This window comes from Fundulus heteroclitus, chromosome 1 (assembly GCF_011125445.2).
Source record: "Fundulus heteroclitus isolate FHET01 chromosome 1, MU-UCD_Fhet_4.1, whole genome shotgun sequence".
NCBI classification, from domain to species: Eukaryota; Metazoa; Chordata; class Actinopteri; order Cyprinodontiformes; family Fundulidae; genus Fundulus; species Fundulus heteroclitus.
In genome coordinates this window covers 30,764,532-30,785,007 of record NC_046361.1, presented here as the reverse complement: position 1 = coordinate 30,785,007, position 20,476 = coordinate 30,764,532, and the positions used below count along the sequence as shown (strand labels likewise).

The 20,476-nt window shown below is 38.0% G+C and overlaps 1 protein-coding gene across 15 annotated transcripts in view; it reads left to right on the top strand.

The window, feature by feature from the left end:
- Positions 1-20,476, top strand: part of LOC105935263 (rap1 GTPase-activating protein 1) — a 70,346-nt gene that overhangs the window by 36,028 nt on the left and 13,842 nt on the right. For 12 of the 15 annotated variants that reach the window (XM_021323064.2, XM_021323063.2, XM_021323062.2 and 9 more), the window contains 9 exons: positions 1,000-1,093; positions 8,526-8,561; positions 10,588-10,635; positions 10,898-10,936; positions 12,861-13,052; positions 17,303-17,406; positions 17,812-17,890; positions 17,981-18,034; positions 18,619-18,702. In XM_021323064.2, coding sequence (XP_021178739.2) covers positions 1,000-1,093; positions 8,526-8,561; positions 10,588-10,635; positions 10,898-10,936; positions 12,861-13,052; positions 17,303-17,406; positions 17,812-17,890; positions 17,981-18,034; positions 18,619-18,702 — 730 coding nt within the window. Of the gene's footprint in view, positions 1-999; positions 1,094-5,195; positions 5,801-8,525; positions 8,562-10,587; positions 10,636-10,897; positions 10,937-12,860; positions 13,053-17,302; positions 17,407-17,811; positions 17,891-17,980; positions 18,035-18,618; positions 18,703-20,476 lie in introns of those variants that run through there. The other 3 variants (XM_036140603.1, XM_036140627.1, XM_036140571.1) reach the window with 3 other exon arrangements.

The window sequence follows — 20,476 nt, the reverse complement described above, 5'->3', positions numbered from 1 at the left end:
GTATCGTACCATGTTCTGACGCAATTGAACTCTGAATTCCAGACCCTTGATCCCAATACGAAAACACTTTTCAGTTTAGGAGTGTGTCAAAAACAACACACAATGATCGGAGACATAACAGAATTTATGGTTCATGAATTTCGCTTCATTTCCTCACATCTTGATCCAAATGGCAATTATGTAACAATTTTCAAAATGTCAACCTAAATAGCCAATATAGGAAAAAAACACGTCGTCAGTGTCTTAACCTTGATTCTAAGGTTTCCAACAGACTGCCAACGTTTCTAAATCTAAGATGCTGTGTGAAAGACAGAGGTTTAAAGCTCAATAAGAGTAAACCAAAGCGCTGTGCTGTGCTCCCCTCAGCCTTCCTGTTATCTGCTGAAAGTCACGCTCTTGTAGCCTGAATGAACTGCAGACGCATCTCAGCATGCAGAAGTGCAGTTTTTTAGATCCTTGCCTTACCTCTGACTTAATTTCATAAACCTCACTGATGCTGTAAATAGCTACGTTTGAGTCTCTTTCACTGAGTATGAGCGTTTGCAGCAAACTGCTGGAGCTTTCACAGATCAGACAAAGAACAAGCTTAAATTTACAACCAAAGTCATCTGCCAGGGACAATCAAGTAAAAAGAGTCAGATTCCAGTCATCAGCTTATTTCTCGGTGCATTTCTAGTCAAAACAGAATAAAACTTTCAAAATGAACAAATAATGGACTTTAAAAAAAATCAGTTCAAGGTTTTTGATATTTACTGTCTTCAAATGATCAATTAAGGTTCTACACAGAAGTGAAGTTTATACTTTCTGGCTTTTATTGTAAATTCAATTCCAAGTTTCTGTGTGTCTAAATTAAATCTAAAAAGCCTCCAGCCACAGCAGTGTTTCAAACACAAACGCCTGTTCCTGTAACCTTCCCCATGACATTACCTTTTCTTGTTCGATCTCAGACTAAGTGACCTTTTCTGACCAAATCTGTTTCTTGCATCTGTCTGATTATAGGAAACAAGATGCGGCTGACCCCCGAATTTCTGCACCGCTAGACTCCCAGCTGCTGCAGCCTGAACTGAGACACAGCACCTCACCTCTCCACAAGGTAGGGGGGTGGGGGGGGCGCTAAGTCTGAACTGTGAGCCCCTAACCTCATGTGACCCCCTCTTTCTGTGATCTTTTGTTAACCGTCTCTTCCCATTCTGTCTCATGTTCTGTTGTCTGGACAAACTTGCTTAGCTTTATGTATTCATAAGACTCAGCCGTCCAAGCTGCATTCTGTTGATGTGCTTTTTTTTTATTCTCGCCTTCTTTCATATCACTTGTGTAATTAAAGCACACAAAGCTAAGAGGCTGCAATTATTATGATTGACTCACTCAATTAATAAAGGCCTATTTTTAGCAAGCCATCCTCAGCCTCACGCTGACAAATTTTCACTCCAAGCTGAGCAAGCATGATTCCATCAAAGCCCACAAGACAAATCGTCTTTGTTTTTTTTTATTTCAAAAGACACCCTTTGTCACCCATAACATCATCAGTCGTGTGTGACGAAAATAGATTACTACAGAGGCAGAGTCAGCTGAGTTCGACTGATTGTTGGTCCGAAAAAGATATTACAGGGCTGGATACATTTGTTTTCACCACTTTTAAAGGTTTTTAAAAAGGCTTGAGGCGAATTAGGCTTTTCGTCGCAGCAGAACAATCTTACTTACCTTATAAAAATCCAACCTTTCCTAAGAGGAAGAAGTGAAGTATCCCTATGGTAAAGTATGGGAACAATCATCTCATATTGAACGTCAATAAAACTAAGAGGATGATTGTAGATTTCATGAGAAACAACAATGGGTCAAACACTATTTCCATCCTGGCAGAAGATGTGGAGGAGTATACACCTCGGTGTTCACCTAGAGTACAGACGGAACAGGAGACCCAACATTGGAGCTGTCTACTGGAAGAGACAGAGCACACTTTATTCCTATAGGAATAAAGCAACTCAAAGAAAAAGATGGATATAGTGATGAAAAAGGCTGGCTCTTTTCTGGAGTCTCTGGAGATGATTGTGCAAAAAAGGATGCTTAATAAAAGGAAGAGCATTAGGGGGAAACCTGAGCATCCTCTTCGTGACACTTCTTCAGATCTACTATAAAAAAATGCTAAAGTATCATTACTGGGTATTTTAGGATAATGGCTCATTCCACCAACCCTAACTATACTGCAACATATGGCAAAATAGACACAGCAATAGTTTATAGGACACATAATCAACCTGTCATCACGACCAGGCCAGTACCCATACAGTACCTGACTCCTCCAGAAAGTCTGTGGGATGAGCTGAAGACAAGAGAGCTTGAAGTCCGGAAAAGATTATGCAAAGAGGAATAGTCAAAGATTCCTCTCTCAGTAAAGCCCCAACCTTTTGAAATGTCCCGTCCTTTTGACACATTAGGTTCTATGATACATTGACACAAGGGAGACCAATAATTGTCCCACTGGTCATTTTGTAAATAACAATTACACTGCTAAAACGGAACTAAAAATAAGTAAAATTTTCTTGAAATAGTGCATTTGTCCTTGATTTGAGAAGGTAAATAAGATGATGTGCCAATGGAATGAGTATTTTGACCCTTAAAATAAAATAATTAGATATTCTGCCCTCTAAATAAGATGATGGAGATGAGTTGTTCCTATTTTAAGTGCAAAAATCTCATTCCGTTGGCAAATCATCTTATTTATGTGCTCAAAACAAGGACAGATACACTAATTTCAAGAAAATCTGACTTATTTTTGTTTAGTTTTTGCAGTGTATTTCCTAGCATGGGATCTAGGTTCAGTGTGATGTTATGCTGCTGCAAAAAAGAAGACCCAAATATATTAAATTAATGATTTTTTTTACACATATTTTAATCCAGTGGTCAGGCTCAAGTGTTTTTGAAAATTGTAACAGACGCGCGTCCATTTTAATCCTTCATGCTTACCTTTTGCACCTTGAATAAAAGACGCGTGGAAAGAAAAATCTGCCAGGGGTATTTTGAGAAAATAAAAATTAAACAGATGCACACTGTGTGGGGGATCATAAGCGGATAACATCTCAGTCATGTCGAAATGGTTCACACACCATCTATTTACACCATTTCTCACAACCTGACTTAATCTCAGCTGAGCAGGGGGAGTGGGACGAGAAAGGGATTAGGAATGGGAGAAATTTGAAACTGGGTTGTTCAGCAGTCACTCTTGATCCCTGCAGCAGTCTAAAGGTAGCTTACACCTGCTGGTCTGTTAGGCAAGAGGGAAGAACATTTGAAACCTCATCCTTTTGCAGACTGACACCAGTTTTCCTTTTTTTTTTTTTTCTGTGCACGCCAGTCACCAAACGAGAATAACTTTCAATTTAGATTTTTACTTACATGCTCATTGCCTCAGTTCTATTAGATGTAACCCAGGAAAATGAAAGTAAAGTGCGTTTCAGTGCAAATATCACCTTAACGGGGCCAGACTCAGAGCATCGTACTAGACAGATCAGAGCCCTGCTAAAAAAAAAAAAAAAAAACAGGTCAATCTGCAGTTAACCCCACTGTCATGTTCACAACCTTGCACATTTGCACGGACACAGACAAAACCATCAGTGTTCTTTTAGAGTTTGTTATGTGAAAAGTTTTAAATGTGGTGAATATGATTTGTTGCAAACTCGAAGTGTTTTACAGAAACATTGGTCGTTACCTCTGCTTCCACATTATGATTCCTCCTAACATTTGGAGGATGTTTAAAAAAATATGTTTTTTTTTAAATATATTTGTTGTGTCTGATTAATTGTAGACATCCACCGATACTATATAAATAAACTGCAGTTGCTCTACCAAATTTATTTCACATCAAAGAAAAATATGCTGGATCCACTTTGGGAAGCAGCTCCCAGTCTTAATGAGCTCTTTTAGGAGACAGAGAGTTGCAGCTGAAATGTCTGAAAGGGGACAGGAGGTGTTGTGCATTTAATTTGTGCGTTGTCATAATGTCGTTCCGATTAGCGTTCATAATGAAGCAGGTCTCGGCTCTCACACCTGCTCTCCGTGCTGGCCTTACTCCCCAGGGATCCTCCCCCACTTCCTCCACCGTGTCCGTCGCCGCGAAATGTTGCTGCTGCATCTACGGTCTCCTTCACTATTCATGACTTTTATACACACACGCGCAGTGCCTTGCAAGAGTATTCACAGCCCCTGACCTTTTTCACATTTTATCATATTAAAACAAACAACAAAGTATTTTATCAGCTTTTTATGTTATAGACCAACACAAAGTAGATTTTTTTTCAAATACAACTTTTATACAAAAAGTGTGGAATGCAAATTTATACTGCTACTTTTACTCTGATGCCCCTAAATAAATCCAGCGTAACTGTCTTCTGAAGTCACTAAATTACTATTCAGAGTCCCACTTTGTGTGTGTGTGGTTTTAATCTCAGTATGCTGCAGATCCAGCTGTTCTGTAAAGACATGAAATACTTGTTACAGAACAATCAGCATTATGAAGAACGAGTAACACACCCAGCAGGTCCGAGATAAGTGATGGAAATTTGTAAAGCATGGTTATTAGATAAGATTATATCACAAACTGGAACATCTCACAAAAAAGGTGCTCAATCCATCCATGAAAACAGAAAATTAACCAGCTGAGAGACCTATAGTAACTCTGGAGGAGCTGCAGAGATCCATAGCTCAAGTGGGAGAGTCTGTTGATTCGTCATGCAATCTGGCCCTTTTTGAACGGAGTCAGGAAGACGTCTAAAATAAGTCTGATTTGCAGTTTGCCAACAGCTATAAAGGAGACAGTGAATATATGGAAAAGGTAATCTGGTCAGATGAAACAAAAACAAAAAAAATAGGAGAATGCCGCTTCTCCATTATTGCACTGCAAAAAGAGAGGTAAAAGTAAGTCATATTTTCTTGAAATTACTATATTTTTTCTTAAAATGTGCAGCTAAATAAGACTATTTGCCAATGGAATGAGTATTTCTACCTCTAAAATAAGATAATTAGACATCCTGTACTTAAAATAAGATGATGGAGATGAATTATTCTTATTTTAATTGCAAAAATCTTATTCCATTGACAAAAAGTTTTGTTTACCTGCTCAAATCAAGGAAAAATCCACTCATTTAAAAATATGTTTGTACTTACTTTTAGTTCCCTTTTTGCAGTGTGGTTCTGATTCTGGGGATGCAGCGTTGACTTAAACCAGAAGACCTGACTGGTCTGGTAGGCTGATCCAATGAGAATACGTCTTTAATGCATTTCGGTGCTGAGCCTTTCAGTGATAAAAAAAAAGTCTGTTCTCTGATTTTGCAGCAGTTTGTGATAGCAGAGAAGTTGGACTCCACCTCCAGCTGTCAGTCAGGATGCACTAACTGTTTAAAGAGAGGTGGATGACATGTGATCCGGATTTCCTCCTGTCATAGGCTAAAAGACAAGAGGAGACACCTCTAACTTCAGACAGAGGATTGCTTATCTAGATGTCTGCCAACAACAGCTGGCTTTTCACCGCGACCTGGTTTATAACTGCCTGCGGATCTTGCCTACAGGTCGTAGTCATCGGGGATGCAGCTTTGGTTCAGGTGTCACAGTCAGGATGCAGTTCCCAGTTTGAGTTTTCCGAGGAGCTCAGCAGTCATGTCCAATTGAAGGCCAATGTTTTAGAGTCGGTGACAGTGAGGCGTTTTGAAGCTAGCAGTGAGGCAAACAGAAAGCTATGGCTGAAGATCTTCGCAGCCGCCACCATTATCCGATGGTGACAAAGACACGCTGGAAGAAACCCAGCAGTGTAAGTAACTTTATTTTGACAGCATGGTGGATGGAAATCTAAAACAGCAATGGAATGCAATTTTATGAATAGTGAGTCTAAAACTCTGTATTTCATGCTACATAATTTTTATTGATGCACTTGAAGTTATGTGCTTTTTTTGTGTTATAGATCACTTCTTAAAACGAGATAAAATGTTAAAGTTCCAAAGCTTTTAACATTTTAGTTTAACAGCAGGGATTATGCAAAACCCCTGAGCCACAGTTTTTCTACTCCTAATCTGTGGTTACATCTAGAAGTGTTTACTTTCAGGGTTTGTGGCAGACTATTGTTTGCTCATGGTGGAGGACTTAACTCAAACTCACACAAAGCTGAGACACGATTGCTCTGTACACTGAGTAATTGTGTCAGGCTTTACGGGCTGAACCTTTCAGCCATCCCTTAACTACACTGGGCTGATTTGCAGCGGATTGGTGCTGCTCATTCTCAGCTGTTTCGGGAAGGTTTTGCATGTGTTCCTTTACTACCCGATACAAGGCGTTGCAAGTGAGTTCAGAGGATTTGCATGGAGCAGGCATAGGGTGAGGCATTGCAAGGAAGGAGAAAGAGCATTATTTGCAAAAAAAAAAAAAAGGTAAAATGTCAGGACAGATATTAAGAGTGAAAACATTTTTTTTTTTTTGTAAAAATAGGCAAATATCATGAAATCCAACATTTACAAGGATTCTGTGCATATTTCTTTGCAATAAAGGTAATAAATATAGCCTGGTTCAAATGTCCTTTGTGTTTGGCAGTTTTTGATTGAGATTCATCACACTTTAATACAGTTTACCTCAATGCTTTATGTATGACTTAAGAGTGAAACAAGGGTTGCATATTGTATCCTTAGGTTGTACACTGTAAAAAAAATCTGTTGTTTTAACTGAAAAATATTGGCAGATGTTACCAGAATTTTTCAGTAAAAATACAGTAAAAATGTAAACCAGTTTACAGAACCACCTGTATATTTTACATTATGAAACTGTGGACTGCCTGTTATCTTTACATGTATATTTAACACCTACTTTTTATTATATTTTTTGTGGCACTAGTGGACCTTATTTTTGAAAGTAGGCTGAGAGAGAGGTGGAAGTCATGTGGCAAAGGTGGCTGGAGTCGAACTTCCTCCACCGCAGCGTCGTAATAGTCGCTGTTAAATACATAAATTATTATTTTTAAAAAGTGTAGTCATGGCACTGGTCATAATCACAATTTATGTATTTAAAATTAACAATTAGGCCGCGCTGGTGGCACAGAGGTAGCACGCGGCCCATTGTACGGAGCCCTCAGTCCTTGGCTCAGCTAACCCAGGTTCAATTTTGGCCTGCGATCCTTTGCTGCATGTCTTCCCCCTCTCTGTCAGCCTACTTTCAATAAAAAGGGACACTAGTGCCACAAAAAATCCTAAAAAATATAATTAAAAATAGCTGTTAAATATACATTTAAAAATGTAACGCTATCAAGCAGTCCACAGTTTTATAATCTATAATATACAGGTGGTTCTGTAAACTGGTTTACATTTTCACTGTAAAATATACTGGTGGGTTGGTAACCTTGCTTACATTTTTACTGCATTTTTACTGAAATATTCTGGTAACCACAGCTGCCAAGATTTTTCAGTAAAAACAACAATTTATTTTTTACAGTGTATACAGTGCCTTCCTAAAGCATTGATAATGCTATCTCATATTTTCTCATATTGCAAATACAAACTACACTGTATGATCATGAAATTTTACGTGATGGACCAATACAAAATATTGTGTAATAGGCAAAGTGGAAAGGAATTAATTTGTAGTTTCAAATTCCTATGCAAATAAAAATCGGTGTGGTGTACATTTGTCTCCAGCATACCTGAATTAATCCTTAAGAAAGTAATCTTTCCCTGCAATTACTGCTTTGCATCTTTTAAACTTTGTCTCTATAAGGTTTGCACATCCATAGACTGAGATGTTTACCCCTTCTTCTTTAGAAAAATCCCTGACTGGACACCATCCAGGAATAGCCTTGCACTTTGATTATGCCATTCTAACACATGAATATGCTTTGGTCATGGGTCAAACTCGAGGCCTGTGGGCCGAATACGGCCCATCAAGGCAATTTATTCGGCCCTCAAGAGCCAAAAAAGGAATATCAAGTCATAAAGTAGAGGCATATATCCTTTTAACGTGTATAAATTTAGATTTCAGAAGCCCGTAAAAGCAGCCATATGCATTTTTGCATGCATCCCTATGATCTACTTTGTATTGGTCTATCACATACGATCCCTAAAGAAATCTGCTTTGGTGACTTCTGAAGGCAAATGGCCAGACTGGATGTTATTACAGTATTGGGTATCAGAGTAAAGGAGGGAGAATACTTATGCAATATACATATCACACATTTGTGACATACAATCCCAGTGAGTAAGGTTCAGTGGTTAAGTCAATATTGATACTCATACAAGTCATTGTACGTCCTGTTATTTATATTATGCTCACGTTTCAACCTTAATATAATTTGCTGCAGAATACATCAAACATGTCACATGAAAGGAAAATATGTCCTCAAAGGTATTACCAGCATTGTATTTGCAAAACTGCTGCTTAAGTAATGTTTGCTCTTATGTGACTAACTCTGGCCCACAATTAGTTCACTACATCCTGTTGCAAGGTGTAAACTTTCACACCTGTCAGATATACTCAGACATGTCATCTCCTCTCCCCAGACCACAGATTTATTTGAAATGATTGAAAAGATGCAGGTAAGATGATGCACAGATCTCTGCATTTTTGCTTTGCCTCACACAGCTAAAAACACTAACCAACCAGTCTGTCTCTTTCCAATTCTGGTGTGTCTGTTACTGACAATGACACTCCTTGTCTTTTTCTATTTTTGTTACTGAAAAGGATGTTGAGTCTTGACTGTTTCAGACGAGCTGTATGTTTTTTTCCTCGGCATCTGTATAAATGTTCTGGTTGAGACGTTGGCTGACAGCACTGTAAGCTTATTATCTCACTTCAAACGCTATCTCCTGGTTTTCTGAAGGCTTTGGAAGGATGTTTTATTAAGTCATGAAATCCCACTCATAAGAGGCTAAGATTTGTATGATGGGGCTTATGAAAAGCCACAACATTTCTGGGTGTTTGCAGTTTATTCTCCTGTGATGGTGCATACACATTAGTCATCATTTAAAAAAAAAAAATCTAAACTATTGCAGAAGGCAAAGCTTCCAGAAGCTTTCACATATTTCCTTCTTTGCAGTCGGTTTTTGTGCAAACAAATATATTTGCTTAGCAGATGGAAACAGAGCTGCTTAAGATACACTTCCCTCAATAAAGTCCAGCCTCGTCATGACTGCAGCATCTTTTTCTGCATTGACCCTCCTCATTATCTCTCTCTCAAAAAGACACACATTCTCATCTTGCTATATGTGGTGAGAAACATGTGTTGACTGTCGTTTTGAGTCATTTTCAACCCTTTCTATGGCCTAATCCTGACAATAATCCTAAACATTACCAATGCCAGTGCATGCCCAACCCTAACCAACTTAACTCACACCTTAGTCCTAAACCCTACCGATAGCAAAATACAATGTGAGGACCTTCACGTTATCCCAAATCCTTCCAAAACAAAACCACAATCAAAAACTTTTAATAAAAAAAAAAAAAGTCCGGTAATAAATTAAAGAGTTCTCTTTGTATAAACCTGTTTCATCAAACGCCAATGTCCCGTCATAAGTTATTTTATATATATATATATATATATATATATATATATATATATATATATATATATATATATATATATATATATATATATATAAAACAAGATAGGTTTGACAAAGCACATCAAAGTCTGCTGCAGATGCAAAATAATAATAATAATACAAAAAAATGCATTGGGACCAAAATTATTCAGTCTTGATTTAGGCTACCACAATAAGTGAATATAACTGTCACCAGTTTGCACATGGCCATCAATCTGACATGCACACAGCTGCTGAGAATCCACCAAGTTCACAGCCTTGGTCACTGCTTTGTGTGGCTCTTTTGCTCTGATTGGACAAGTTTGTCCCTCATAGAGACTGATTCAGAAATTCAAACCTATTCCTCTTTTTCTTTAGCTGTGGGGCAACAGTGTTCAGGACCTGTGGAGCCTCCCATATCACAACAGCTCTAATTAATAGACGCAACGGCCCAAAATACCACATCTTATTGTGGGCATAAACCTAACCATTACCAGAACACACCTAATCTAAACCTAAACCTAACTGACACTTTAGGCCTAAACCTAACCCCTGGCTCAAAACAGGTCCTCACTTTGATGGTAAAATACAGAAAACATGTTCTCATGAATCTGTAAGTAGTACACACACACCTAAGTGGGAATGGCTGTAAAGTATTTCTACCCAACTTAGCTGTTTTTTAACCCTCCAGGGTCTAATTCCCACACTTCTGCAGTTTGTTTACCATACTCGGCGTCCGTTCCCCACCCTCTACTGTCTCACAGTCTTTCAGTATCCCTTCCCTGTCTATGAAACTTATCCGTACCTGTTTTTTTCCATCTGTCCCTGTTTTGACGCTGCTTTGCTGCCTTCTGCACATCTCCTGGGAGATCTCTGCTGTTATATAACGAGTTTGATCCTTTTCTCCCAGTTTGTTGTGATATATTTTTAGACTAAGATTATTACACTGCTCTGCGAACATTGTTTTTTTTTCTCTCTGACGCTTATTTATTGTGAGCTTTTTCTTTCATTGTCTTTTTATTTACCCTCCTACCCGTGACAGGGCAGCAGGATGGATGAGCAGAGATGCACCTTTCCTCCAACTCTAAAGGTACGACTCTGCATGTACAGACCCAGTATCTTTAACAATATACGACCAAGATTGAAATATGCATGTAGTAAAATAGAATTACTTGATTTTCAATTAATGCATCTAGAAAAACTTTTAATTAATGCTTTGATCAAGGTATTGATAACGGAACAGAACAAAACAGGATAACAGAACAGCACAATAGTTAATCTGTTATTGTATATTTTGAGAATGTTCTTTAGGTCATATATATCTTTTTATTATTTGCTAATTTTTTTTGCAGACTGAAGAAGATTACATTCCATACCCAAGTGTCCATGAGGTGGGAAAACATTTTCATCACTTTCTATGTACAGTGGGAGGGGGGGATCAATCATTACTTGAGGACCTGCTAGTTTTTGGTGTTTGCTCACTTACAAAGAAATGAACAGTTCTTCATTTTTATGTTGGTGCTGTTTTATTGAAGGGAAACAGATCAGCCACTGAAAATCAAGAAAAAAAAGACATTATATTTAAGTTAAAATTCATTTCAAAGTGAGAAATGTGTATGTTATCCTCAAGTTTGCCTGGAACCTGTGGATAAAATATACTTGTCCTTTCAAAAACTCTAAATGGCTCTTGGGCAATTGACCAGTTTGCACCCTCGTTTTATCCATATGCACGGCCATTTCGCCTCCATTTATCTCAATCCATACCTTTGAACAAACAACTTTGTTCACTTGTACCAAATTTTAAATTTTTTGTGGTAGTTTAATATTTTGATGACGAGATGTGTGGAGAAAGGTGCTCAAACTCAACATAGTCTGTAGTTTTATTCTACATTATTTCCTGAAGGCTTGTATAGACTCTGATTGAGGATCTGTATAGATCAGCTGACTTTTTTGAAACATCACAGATTAAGACCCCAGTGTAAATCAAATGTAACCTGCTGCAGATAGAGGCACATACCAGCGTTTCCTTACATAAGACAATGAGTACATTAAAGAAAATTATTTGAAATCATTGATTACCAAAGCAGAAATGAAGCATCCTTAAAGCTCATAGCAACTGGTTTAAAGCTTTTGTCCCAAACACTTCCTTCACATGATCATTGTTTAAAAATGCAAAATAGCAAGGTGGCAAATGACCAGCACCCTTATAAATCATTTAGGTTTTCTGGCTGCTGCTTAGAATCTAGAAGGTTAGTGCTCCCTGTGCAGATTTCCTGTTTGGCCAAGGTCCAAAGGCCAGCTGGGCCACCCCATGAACTTATTGTGCTTCTTCTTCAGTCACTCTTTTGTTACCAAGCATTTACTGTAATTCTGAATGACTCTGTCCACCTTAGTGTTATAGCTGAGTAAAGAAGGTTCTTCTCCAAGATTTTATGGTACATGGTTCGATCCATTGGCCCCTCAATGAGGTGAAATAGTCCTATGATTTAATAATTATGGCCCTTCAGACCATACTCTGCATTCCAAAGGCCCTTTCTAAACCTCTCTCCTAAAATGACGTCAGACTGTTCTTGTGTCCCTGCTCTGGGGGTTCTTTCAGCCTTTTCTTGTCATACAACAAAAAGTGTGTGATTGGTCAGACGTTTTAAGTGGGTGTGGTGACAACACTGACAAATGCTTTAATGGGAGGGAACTTTGAGAATTTTCCAGCAGTTGTAAACTGCTAAAAATGTGTTTTTGTGAAGTATGAAATGTTCTGGACAAAGTGAACTTTTTTAATTTGTTCTTGTCACCTCAAGTAAAATGATATTTGTTGTTGTTGAGTATGTACATGCCTTTAGTTAATGTCTTTCCGTACAGTATACATGGCAAGACTAAAAAATTCTGACCAGTAGCTCGATGTTTGAAGGACATAACACAGGAATAAAGTTTTGGTCAGATTATTTCTCGAAAACAATTGGCAGGAACTGAAACCTGGGTAGGAAGAGCACAATGCCACTTTGTACTTGGAAACTGTCCTTCATCTCACCTGACCATTTCTCCCAAAACATTCAGTGATTTTAATGGGTCAAATACTTATTTCACACAATGATGTTTGATAAGTTTCTAACCTTTTCTCTATTGTTTGGTTATTTATTTCTCCCTATTTGAAATAAATTACTATAAAAAAGAGTGTTCATTTCTTTTTAAGTGAAAACAGTTAAAAAATCAGTACAGGAATGCATTTTGCTGTCCTTCCTCTGTATAAGTGTACAGCCATATCAATATTTTAAATAAGTTTTTGTAGTTCTGATTGTCTCTCTGCATTTTAAACAGGTGTTGGGAAAGAAAAGCCCCTTTCCTCTCATCCTGCTGCCACAGTTTGGCGGTTACTGGATTGAGGGCACCAACCATGAGCTGGGCAAAGCTGGGGACCTGGAGCACCACCGACCTCCGTCACCCAACAGCCGCACTAAACTGGAATGCAACACTATGGCTACACTCTACAGGAAACACTTTCTGGGCAAGGTTAGCTAATTGTATTTGTTCAATATGGTGTTATAATGATGAGTAAAAATATTAATTTTTCCTATGAATTAAAAAAATCTAAGAAAGATCAAATATGTAATAAAGCAATCAAGCTAAGACATAACAATACTAGGCCTATATCGAGCATGCTATTTTGGCCCTGATACAGATCTAAGTCATTTCAAGATAGAAATTTGTTAATACCAAGTCTTAATTCAGTATTTCATAAAAATCAATGTGATCATCAATTCTCTATCAATGCTTTAGTGTCTGACAAAGACCAATTTTTGTTCAAACTCAGTTTCTGCTCATCAGTTTCAATATGCTGCTATAATCTGAGAGAGATTGCTTAAAATATGTATAGATTAATGATTTGTTTAATACGCAAATCTTTCTCCACACATAGAGTTACAGTTTTCATTAAACTCCCGTTTGGCTCCTGCTGACAATGTTTTCATCCAGAGGTGATTGCCAGGCTAACATTAGCATCTTTTACGCTCCTATGTGATATGGCTCATTGATAATGTTTTGCTAAATATTTTAGTGCGGTTACAGTATTTCATTATGTCCTACTTCTTAAACTTGTAATGTCATAAAATGTAAATGTAACGTTTCAGCTGCACTCTGCACAATTCTCCGAGGACATTTAGGGATGTTCGAGCGCAATGCCCCAAGACGGCTTGGAAGATGCTATAGAATCACAATCAGAATCAGAATCAAGTTTAATCGCCAAGTAGGTTTGCACTTACAAGGAATTTGACTTGGTATTGATGGTGCAGACAAAAATAAGAATACAGTAAAATAAGAAGTGCAGTGTGCCAATGCAGTCTGTCTTTCAGTCTGAATTTTATCAAAAACTGTAAAAAGCTCTTAGATTGTTATAGAAAAAGCAGGCTCCTTGGGTCAATAGCGTAATTTGCATGTGTATGACAGCTTTTCATGCCGCCTACCCAAGAAAGGCATACAAAATTTTGGCATAAAGTCACAAGCACCATATCAACAACAGGTATCGTAAGTTGGGTCTCGTGAGGGGCTTAGATAAGTACTGCTGTGATGGGAATTAAATTGTGCTTTTCTTTAAAAAATAAAAAAGCTTGCTGGAAAAAACACAACACCGTCCTGTTGCATCCCAAGACTGAAAACTCGGTCTCGGTCTAATTCTTCCTTTTTACTTTGCTTCTCGTCATTGTCCGCCTTCTTCTGTTTACCTGTATTTGTCTTCTGAGCAGATGCCACTCGACAAATTGCCAGTTTTTATGTAAAGCAAGTTGTTTCTTTGCCATTTCTCTGCACAGCTGCAGCCCGCCGGCAGTCTTGAGCTTGAATGATGGTAGCAATGTGTGGGGGAGGGGGTGTGAGCAGCACATACTCAAAAGTGATTGACACTGCTAACAACCAATTAGAGTCAGACATTCCTCCTGTCTTTGATTCGCTGTCTGTCCGGGAGCGGTGTATTTCCGCAAATCGCAGTAGGACCACTAGGAGAAATCTGAAGAGTTTTATTATTTTGAAAGTCTCATACTTTATCTGTCTCATATTTTATCTGTCTCATACTTTACTGTCAGAACATGATGACAGTTTTAACAAATATATAAAATAATAGTTTCACAAAAGTTACCTACTGCTGCTTTAAGCTCAATTCCTGCGGTTTGTACTCTACCTTGGATATGGCAAGTTTAAACTCTCTTGGTCTTGATATTTTTGCTATGTTCTTGCTGGCAGTTCTATACAACACTTCACGTAGGGAAGAACAGACTCAACCAGGGCTACTCTATTTAATATTTTACATTCAAACTAAGAAATTCAACTTCTTCCTGTTGGTCACAATATATTCCCTTTCAGGACTGTTTAAATTTAGGGAAACATAAAACTGCAATTCTATTACTGAGATTATGTTATCTGTTTAACCATTGTCCTCATCCTTCTTTTCTTTTTCTTTTCCATTATCACATTGTCCATGCAACTATCTGTGAAATTCAGCATCTCAGTGACAAAATTATTTACCAGGAAGAAGCAACCAGGGCAGTTAAAGTCAAATGTAGCATTTTCCTGCATAAAAATAAAACAACCCACCAAGCATTGGATCCACGCAGTCCTTTGCTGGTCTAAAATTGAGACAATGATTATGATTCAATCTTTAGGGTGGCTCAGTTTAAATGGAATATTTTCAATACTGATGTTTTAATAAGACTAAGAAGAAATACTATGTTTAGCATGGTTTTTAGGTTTCCTCTTCTTCATTTTGCTTTATGTCTCAAAGAATGAGACAAAATATTAAGGGCAGATGGTATTGATCTTATTTTATCGCTTGTATCTGCAGCTTTACATATCGCAGATTAGACAAGAACAATCTCATGTTTGTTCTTCTCCTTCACACACCAGCGGGCTTCATCAACAATGCACCAATGTGACACAGGGGGAGGATTAAAGAAAAGAAACTCCATCACACAACTACAGAAAAGATGTCACATTAATAGTCTTTGTGAATGTACTGTATAGCCAATATTTGGCTTTAGGCATGGAAGTGTAGTTAAAGAGTTGTGTTGTGTCTCTTTATAAACTGACGCATTTCCAAAATGGACATGACAATGGAGTGATCTTGTTTATTTGTGAGACTCAGCGTTGAACATTCATGCACTTCAGTGTGAGGATCTAGCTGTGATCTTTGAGGTTCTGTAGTGATTCCCTGAAACACTAGAACCCGGATCGAAGGCTGCAATTGTTGGTTTTTGATGGATATTTAATATTGATCAGGTGTTTGTTAATACCGCTGTTTTTGGGTAATACTAAGGCATGCCATAAGGAACTTAAAGGAGTTAGTTTTATCGGGTTCCAAAAGTGCTGCAATTTAAAAAATAAATTACTAATTATATTTTTTTCGATGTATTAAAACTAAAAGGAAATTGTAAATAAACACATTTATTAAAGACAAAAAATAATAAATACTTATACTGATAACTATTTTAATATATCAATAATAAAATAAATTAATTAATATTTAAATGGAAAATACCTTAGTTAAAGTTCAATATTTTAATAATTTATTTCAGAATTTAATTATGTTGTAGCTATTGTGCTATTTTGTTTAGTTATGATGCATTTTATCAAGAGCATCAGGAGCCAAGCAAATGTTTTGTGATATTTCAGGCTGGCAGATAAAATAATATTTATTTTACTGTATGTTTAATAAATGCTCTTTGTATTTTTCCAGTTTTTAATGATTGATGTACTTAACAGGGTCACATCTGAACCTCCAAAGATAATTGTTGATGATGAAATCTTTCCAAAACTTTGTTCTAAGGTTAATGATTCTTTAAGTATTTTCAAATAGCTTTTCTCTAAAGAGTGAGGCAGCATCCTTGTAAAAAAAAATAAAAATTAGGACATTTTGTACAGCTCTTAATCATTAATTTATTTTTCTCTTCATAAAGCCTCAGTTGTAAATGTAAATAGGGTTAAATATTGGAACAGTATATAATCGTGTAATCATATTTAATGATATCACCATTACCCCAACTTTTGGCACATCTAAAAATCCCTTTTAGGATAAATAAAGCATTTTTTATTTATGTTTATTTCTCAAGTTTCAACTACTAAAAAATAATCATTGATTTTATCCTGTGGCCAATGGCTCATATTCATCTTTCCAGACACAGTGCATACAGTGTCAGGAGGCATGGCAGTCCTACCATCCCACCATTACAAACATAAACATGTGGAGTTTGTTAAACTACTAGTCATTTTAAGTGGAACCGTGTGTTTTGCTCAGAGAAGGCCAGAACTGAGTGTTCTGGGCACAGTAGAGGAACAATGATGCTGTGGGCCTGTTTTTCTTCCAAAAACCTTGTTAGAGATGGTTGCACAAAGTATTGTCAGGAGGTGTTTCCATATCTGTGCAACCTACTACAATACAATAAAAAAACACAGTAAAAAAAATGCTGTACATTTATTATAAATTTGTTTTACAAAAATAAAGTCTATATCTCGACTTCAGATCTTCCACTCATTTAATGAATGTGCTCAGACATTAATCTGAGTTGGACTTGGAGATTAGAGCAATTAAAGATGGATGTATTTTAAGATGTTTTGCACATCTTTACCAGGCGTGCCATCAAATTTATCTGTGCTTGCTCATCTGCTAGAGATCCTGTAGCAAAAGGACATGTGCTTTGACTAGTCAGATGTGCTTTGGATGTGTGTGTTTAGTTATGATGCATATTAAAGGTGTTCTGTTAACTCTGTGCCCTCAGGAGCACTTTAATTACTATTCACTGGACAGTTCCCTCGGGCATCTGGTGTTCTCAATAAAGTACGACGAGATTGGTGACCAGGAACATCTCCGCCTGATGCTCAGGTAACACTCACTTATGTATATGAGCAGCCCAGTGTTGCAGTACGCGTAATGGTCAGCTTTCCAAATGATCATATCAGAGGGTTAAAGAGAACCACTTTCAATAGCTGAAAGAGCTGCATCAAATGCAACATAATGATTTTGTTTCACCTGAAATGCCCATTGTGGCAATAATGTGTGACAGGATGTACACATCCTCCCCAGGTGTCAGCGCAGCAGTCGTAAAGCAGAAGAGAGTGTCAACAGAGCTGTCATTTCCACAGCAGAGTAACAGATGGACTCTTTAGGCCAGCGAGTGGGTGTGATAGGAGGGACAGAAGGCAAAGAGAGGGATGGGTGGGGAGGTTTGGTGAAAGTAATTGTTCTATCACGTCTGATGGATGAGTTATTGTTTTACGACTTCAACAGAACCAAGCTGAAAACCCATCATGATGTGATCCCCATATCCTGTCTAACAGAGTTCCCCAACGTGGTTCAAATGGCCAAGGTGAGAAGAGCCGCTCTCCTGTGAACAATAACTGTTCAGTCGTGATGGCCTCACTCTGACATTTTCTTTATTCTCACATTTTCACCCAAGCTCGTCTGTGAGGAGGTCAACGTAGACCGCTTCTATCCTGTCCTCTATCCAAAAGTAAGTTGGCACCACCAGTTTTGTATTTGTCTCTCTCAACAATTAATACATAGTTTGACGATCTGTTTGGACTTTGTTTTAGAAGCTAAATTGATGGGCATGGTGGACAGCACATTGCCATCGAAAAGTATTTTCACCCACCCAGCTTTTCCATGATTAGTCATCTGAGAGCCATAAACGTCAGTGTACTTTAATGGGATGCTGTATGATAGACAAAAAAGAAGCTGCTGATAAAAACAAGTTGAGCCATAAGCCGTTTCTCTGATCAGACCAAGTATGGACATTTTAGCCTGCATGCAAAGTTCTTTCTGTGGCAGAATAGAACACGGCAACACATCCACATTCTCACAGTGAAACACTGTAGTAACAGCATCATGCTGTGGGGATGTCATTCTTCAGCAAGGGCATGGATGCTTGTAATTTTTGGGATTGCCCCATTCATAAACTGGCTGCCTAATTAGTCTTCATATCAAAGTTAAATAAAAAAAAATGCCATTGCTAATTAAGTTTAATTGGCTGGAATCGATCAGCCACCATAGGGTCTGGAAAGGAAGTGAAAACATATTTTGTGTGTGTTTCTACAGGCTTCAAGACTCATCGTCACATTTGATGAACACGTGATCAGCAACAATTTTAAATTTGGAGTCATCTACCAAAAGTTTGGACAGGTGAGTCACGAAGGACGTATCCTGGTGGTCCTTTGCTGCAGAAATGCATGGAACCTCTTCTCTAGGTCTTCCTCCCATTAAACATAGAGCATGCATATTCATTGCAATTTCTGATTTCCTTAAGGAAGGTGATTGTGCTCAGTCCTTCTCGTACTAATTATGGCTCTCTGTCAAAGCAAGCCATTGTTGTTGCCTCCTGCTCACCCTCTCGTTTTCTGAGACAATCAGTCCCTTTGTGCGCTGTGTCAGGTAGCGGGGCTGGAAGGGCAGAGGAGAAGCTGAAGGCTGTTTGAAGAAAACCTGCAGGTTCTGGTAGACACATGCACTGTTGATAAGAGCTTAGATGCAATATGGTCCTATGAGATACACCGGGAACAAGTCAAAAGGAATCTTTTTTTTAATTTTGAGAAAGACTTCCTGGTTAAGTCGGTGTATGGAAGAATAGAGGAAGGTTTTTAATGGCCATTTTACTTGTTTTAAGGCAGGGTTTTGTTCATATAACTACTCCTCAGACAGCTAATAATCGTATCCCAGAAGAGATTATTGTTCAAGCTTCCCTATCTCTGGAGGTTCTGTCTAATTTTGTTACAATATTGAAGTTATCGCAGCACAAGATGTGCATCATTATTTTTATTTTCTTGTACTTGTGCCATGGCTGCTGCTCTGCCAGACTAATGTTCTCTGATGCCCTTTTATTATATTAGTAAACTAGACTTGCAAACCATTTTTGGAATTTTCACAGGGTTTGCTCTTCTATTTTAAGATTCACTTTTTTTGAATACATTTTGTCACATTACAACCACATGCTTCAATGCATTTTCTTAGAATTTAATGTGATAGACACATAACACAAAGCAGCACATAACAAAGAACGGCGAAGAAAACGGGTACATGGTTTCCATTTTTAGATTATGATATGCATTTAGATCCACATTTAATCTAACAATGCTAAATAAAATCCAGTGCAACCAGTTGCCTTCAGAATTTACCAGCTTTTTTTTTTAGAGAACAGTGGCGTAAAATCAGCATCATAAAGACAGAGGAGCACAGCAGACAGGTTGTGGAGAGGATTAAATCAGGGTTCGGTTATAAACAATATTTGAAGTTATGAACAGCCAACAGAGTATTGTTCCCTCATCTAAAAACGAAGAAGGTATGGTACAATTTAAGACATGGCCATCCAATTAAACAGACAGGGTAGAGGAGTGTTAATCATAGAAGCGTGCAAGAGGCCCATGCTAACTCTGGAGGAGTTGCAGAGGTCCACTGCTCATTTGGGAGAATCCGTTGACAAATATTAGTCTATGAATGTTGCCTTTGGTCAGAGCGACAAGAAGAAAACCATCTTTGAAAGAAGGTCTTTGAAAGCCCTGCTTCAGTTTTGCACAAACCATGGAGGAGACACAGGGAACATGTGGAAGAATGTGCTCCGATCAAATGAGTCCAACCTTTGGTCTACATGTAAAACCCTGTGTGTGAACCCCAAAGACTCTGTGAAACGTGATGAAAGCACATGATGTTTTTCTCAAGCAGGTGCAGAGAGGCTGGCCAGAGATAATGGGAAGATGGGTGAAGCTTAATACAGGACGCTGCTGGAGGAAAATCTTTTAGATGCTGCCAGAAACTTGAGTCTGAGGCGGAGGTCCGCCTTCCAGCAGAGCAACCCAACATATACAGCTAGAGCTACGGTGAAATGGTTCAGATCAGAGCATATTAAATGTTAGAATGGACCAGTTCGAGTCCGGACCTAAATATAATGGACGATCTGTGGAAA